This window comes from Bidens hawaiensis, unplaced genomic scaffold (assembly GCF_021521415.1).
Source record: "Bidens hawaiensis isolate Kalapana, Puna unplaced genomic scaffold, B.hawaiensis_p1.1 tig00034650_1, whole genome shotgun sequence".
NCBI classification, from domain to species: Eukaryota; Viridiplantae; Streptophyta; class Magnoliopsida; order Asterales; family Asteraceae; genus Bidens; species Bidens hawaiensis.
This window is the reverse complement of record NW_027496004.1, coordinates 21,027-26,509: the sequence shown is the minus strand read 5'-3', so window position 1 is coordinate 26,509 and position 5,483 is coordinate 21,027. Positions and strand designations below refer to the sequence as shown.

At 34.2% G+C, this 5,483-nt stretch overlaps 1 protein-coding gene across 1 annotated transcript; it reads right to left on the bottom strand.

Annotated features, from left to right (window-relative positions):
* Nucleotides 1-563: 563 nt before the first annotated feature.
* LOC143586421 (uncharacterized) lies at nucleotides 564-4,649 on the bottom strand. The gene is made up of 7 exons (XM_077067974.1): nucleotides 4,556-4,649; nucleotides 3,539-4,314; nucleotides 3,081-3,245; nucleotides 2,741-3,008; nucleotides 2,554-2,643; nucleotides 1,838-1,969; nucleotides 564-619 (listed from the first exon to the last, which is right to left on the bottom strand). The coding sequence occupies exons 1-7, from the start codon at nucleotides 4,647-4,649 to the stop codon at nucleotides 564-566; spliced, it is 1,581 nt and encodes a 526-aa protein (XP_076924089.1).
* Between the last annotated feature and the right edge of the window lie 834 nt (nucleotides 4,650-5,483).

Below are 5,483 nucleotides of genomic sequence, written 5' to 3'. Positions count from 1 at the left end.
ATAATTAAAAGTAACAAAAAAGTGAAGTTAACCGTCAACATTAACTAACGACCCCTGACAACCGCCTTCATATGAAACAGATGGAAACCCAACCTTAGTAAATGTCTCTAAATTAACATCAAAGCATAGGATTAACGGCACACTGTCAACCGCCTTCTATATGTTTTAGTACCATTTAGAGACGTGGAAGGCTAGCTAAACTTAGGTAACTATTGTGCAACAATGCTAGCAAACCACAAACAAAAAGCAAATTCGACTCATTGGATTTTTTTTATATCAGATATATTATAAAACTATCTAGAAAGCAACCAGATAAGACGATACATCAAAAAAAAAAAAAGACCTACACACCAAATGAAACACTACAAAAAAGAACCAACGAAACCCATATGAAAGCCTCCTCCCATGAACCAAGAGGACCAGCTACAATATATTACAAATACACGACCTAACCGACTTGTTGGATGTTAATTCACTAAACATTCAGTACTTAACGATAACTTTCAGGCATTCAGCTGCATCTTTTTCGATTTCGTCTACTTTCAATTTTCCCCTTTTCATTGCTATCTGCGCGTAGAACCAGTCACAGAGTAAGATACAACATCCCATGCTAACAAAACTAAAAAGATTAAAAAGTTTATAGTATAAACTTACATAATCCTGAGTGTCTTCTCAATACTCCCATACAGCCTCTTCCTCTTTTATAATAATATTATTCATTTCCAATGATCATCTGCATTCAATTTAACAGCTCATGCAACCAGATAAGACGATACATCAAAAAAAAAAAAAAAAAAAGACCTACACACCAAATGAAACACTACAAAAAAGAACCAACGAAACCCATATGAAAGCCTCCTCCCATGAACCAAGAGGACCAGCTACAATATATTACAAATACACGACCTAACCGACTTGTTGGATGTTAATTCACTAAACATTCAGTACTTAACGATAACTTTCAGGCATTCAGCTGCATCTTTTTCGATTTCGTCTACTTTCAATTTTCCCCTTTTCATTGCTATCTGCGCGTAGAACCAGTCACAGAGTAAGATACAACATCCCATGCTAACAAAATTAAAAAGATTAAAAAGTTTATAGTATAAACTTACATAATCCTGAGTGTCTTCTCAATACTCCCATACAGCCTCTTCCTCTTTTATAATAATATTATTCATTTCCAATGATCATCTGCATTCAATTTAACAGCTCATGCATCAATACTTTGCTGATTCTTTTTCTCCAAGTTACCCGCCCCTTCTTCGTCAGTTGACCCAACCACTTAACTAATTCTGCTTATAAACAAATCCACGTCCCTAGTGCTGTAAACGAACCGAATAAGGCCTTATTCATGTTTAGCCGTTAAGCTTTTATCGGACAAGCGAACGGTTCACGAACACAAACGAACAAACAAAAACAATGCTTTATTTGATTTAGCTAACTGGAAATGGTCCCTGTTAACAGTTAGGACCGACTGCCAAATTTGTGTTGGTGTTTTTTGAACGTTCATATTCGTATGTTAGCTTTAAATATAAATTAATCACATAATACTCATATATATTTGTTTTATGGTTGATAAGATTAGAAAAGTCATTGAAAACTATCAAAAACCTTTAAGGAACAAACGCAAACAAACATTAACGAACATATATGGATGCAAACGAAAGTAAATGAACACGTTATCGAACGTTTACGAACACAACTGAACGAACATGGCCTTTGTTCATGTTTGTTCATTTATTAATGAACAAACATAAACGAACTTCCCTCCGGACGTTCAGTTTGTTTACAGCCTGACCTACCGATCACTCATGTAAAACATACATTAATTATTTACCTGCCCTGGAATCCCCTTCCCTTTCATTTGTTGTTATATTGTTCATCTCCCCCGGTATATCTGCTTCGTTCAAACCAACTACAACTTCATCCGCAATCTCCTCATCCCCATACCTCACAACAACTGGATCCACTGCGGATAAACAAATTACACAGTTTCTGAAAACTTTGATCCCAAAAGACATTACAATTTACACACATGTAAAAATTGATCACATATTATATATACACACACACACTAATTTGCAAAGGTTAGTTATCTCACATTCTTCTACTATTCATAACAAATAACATTATTTTATTACATGGTAGTTGTTAGTTACATATGACTTTAATTTTGGATGTATATAATCATGGTTTTGACACTTAACTCATATATATATTTGAAATAAAATAATAATGGTGGATTGTTTATATTTACTTCAAAACTATCATTTATTTTAATTGTATTTAATTTATGGGTATCCTAAATGTAATTATATACATCTTTATTAAATTAAATCTAAATAGTTCAGTATTTTAATTTCATATAGAGTTGTGATGGGTACTCTATAGATGTAAGAGTACAACCGCAATGCGCGACTATGCTAATTTCTTGATCGAATGTTGCCGAAAGCCGCGTACCACGGGTAAAAATACTAGTTGTAGGTTACAATGCATTAAGCAATTTTCGTAATCAACCCATTCAAATTTACATAAGGTACGAATGTTAGTTACCTTCACTGCTTTCAGCGGTCAGAAATGTCTCTTGTTTCATTAACATAAAATTACCATGGAATCCAACATCCTTAATGTTCTCCCTCTCCCCTGTAAATTACACACATAAGAACAAATTACGTGCAATGAAGATTAAATTACATAAATGCAAATGATTACACGTATACTTTACGCGTGTCTAGCTTACCAACGCAATCACTATCATCATGATTTTTTTCTACCACATTATCATTGCATTCATGCACTGTCAAAGTATTCCCAATGTCGTCAATGTCTTGGTTGACCGGTTTTGTCCATTGATGTTTATCTTCCATCATGCTCTCATACCTCATTTTCATCGACAACACTTCATGATTTGTCGGATATTTTTCATATATTGACCCGAACATGTTTTCAAATTTGTTCTTATTTTGCAATAAAATCTCAAACAGTCTTCCAGCCTTTGCTATTTCCTCCTGTTACAATACACACATGAATAAGTGAACTATATGCGTATGATTCATAACGTTTTAGAAATTCATATTTACCCTAAAGCCTTCATTAGAACCAATCATTTTCCCCACGCCAAATCCACCATGTTTTATCTCCCAATACTCCCTGTTTTTTAGCCTATCCTTAGTCCAGAACTCGATCGGTTTTACTCCACGGTCTATCTTCATACCCGTACATTCAATGCTATCCACATACAGCAGCTGCAAAGTATAAAGTAATTTAGACTTACATAGTAACACACATTTACACTACATAACATACAGGTTGTATACACATAACTAACATAGTTTTAACCAAGCTACAGTTTGTAACTCGCGGTTACATTTTGTAACATACAGATTATATACACAAAAGTAACATAAAATCACATAATTTTCACTTAAGTTAAAGTTTCTACACACAATATAATTAACTCGTATCTATTTTTCACATTTAAATAACAGATTGATACAATATGTAAACCGTATATACTCAATGTAAATATGAGCCTTACCGTTAGGATACACAAGGGGCCCGTGAATGGAGATTTGAAGTCACATCTTCTCCATAACTCTTTGCAATCTTTCATTGAATCCACCACATACGAACACCAATTAATCTTGCTAAAGTCTGTATCACCAGTAAAATATTTGAGAATGTCGTCCTTACACCTTCCGTGTGTCATACACTGGACCATCGTTGCAAGAAACAGCATTAAGAAATCAAGTTTGAAGTTGAAGCCATCGTCATCGTCATCATCCTCCGTAACTTTCTTCACTATCTGTGTCGGTGATACGTATTCACCAATGGGATAACGCTCTCGCCAACTCTTCACGGCAGGATGCAGTTTGTTATTTTTAGTAAGAGAATCAACTGCTATCCCGTTACATGGTATCCCGAGTAAACGATGCACAGATTCGGCATCAACTTTTATTTCACCATTCGCCACTTTAATTTCCATTTCGTCGACATCAAAGTTGTCAACCACATAATGGCCCAGTTTTGCTGGTATTCCATCCACGTTAAACGTCAGCATTTCACCAAACCCCATCTCACTAACCGCCTGTCTTTGCTTTTTCTTTAGCCTTGAAATGCACAAGCACAGTTGACGTGGGTTCGAACGAGTAAAAATCCCAAACCATTTATTCTTCAATGAGACCATTCTTTTCTTTTTTTCTGATTTCTTAACACCAGGCCCACTATGTGATCTTTTCCTTTTTGTCGCTGACTTTGAACTCTCCGCCCTATCATCTTTATTCTTCTTCCCCTGTTTATAAACCTCTGTTTTACCTGAAATATAGTTAAAATAGCTTTATTCAATTTCATACATGTAACAGATAATTATATAAACAAAGGAGACAGCACTAAATAACATCACACAACCAGTAACATGTAATAGTATATTACACAACTATATGTTGACATCTACATATACTCAACTTATGTTCACACACATGTAATAAAACTATCCATTTGATTACATTCACATCGCTAAATTCATGCAAATGTGAAAATCACAGTCAATATATACCTTTCAGCTTTTTATTTGTCTTCCGTTTTCGTTTTGCAGGTGAGAAGATTGGGACGTCTGAATCCGTATCTGCCACATGAGTGTAAACATGCATTAGCATAATTACACCTTGGTTTTTCTCCTGCAGTGAGCGTTAGGCGAAACCTTTATAGGTTGTGCAGATCTCTCCAACATATCATCGTGATCAACTTTTGGGAAAAGTATTATCAACAATCAAAACACATTTTGGCTTAACTGTTGTTGATAATACTATTCCCGGAACTTGATCACAATAATATGCTCAAAGAGATGTACACACCCTCCTAATATTTTTGCCAGGCGCTCACTTTCCTACTGTTTATTTCATCAGCCGAACGATGGCGTACATTGGCTTATTTACAATGGAATACTTCAATTACACTGGTATATTTTCAATGACATATATACATTTAATCTGAAATTAGAAATAAGCAAATATTTCTAACCAGATTGATCATCAGCTGTGTTTTGAAATTTGCTAAGTGCATTTCGTCCACTTCTTCTTACTGTAACAAATTATATACTTATTCATTAGTTTTAATAACCAAACATGTATATATCTGGTTAAAACAAAACACAGTTTTCAAAGAGTTTCACCTGATTTCATCCTTCTATGTCTTTTAATTACCTGCTGAAACAACCATTACACAAGCTAAACATTAATATAAATACATATAACTGAAAGCATACATGTATAGTTACAGTTTCATATAAGCGAAAATGAAACTGATAATTGCATATTTAACAAGCATAATATCGTGCTACATATGTACAGATCTTGTTAACTTACACACACATAATATTCCTTAAATTTTTGTTAGGTTTATTTATTTTTTTGTTACAAAAACTCTTGTTCTACATATGTGCAGATCTTGTTAACCAACACAAGTTTCATACTCTGTTTGCTGAA

Bases quoted from the DNA above. Each gene is read 5' to 3' on its own strand.
- LOC143586421 (XM_077067974.1), bottom strand. From the start codon at position 4,649: ATGCATGTTTACACTCATGTGGCAGATACGGATTCAGACGTCCCAATC. The intron at 4,315-4,555 runs GTATATATTGAC...ACTATATTTCAG, and splicing joins GACAAATAAAAAGCTGAAAG to GTAAAACAGAGGTTTATAAA. The intron at 1,970-2,553 runs GTAACTAACATT...GTTTATCCGCAG, and splicing joins GACCGCTGAAAGCAGTGAAG to TGGATCCAGTTGTTGTGAGG.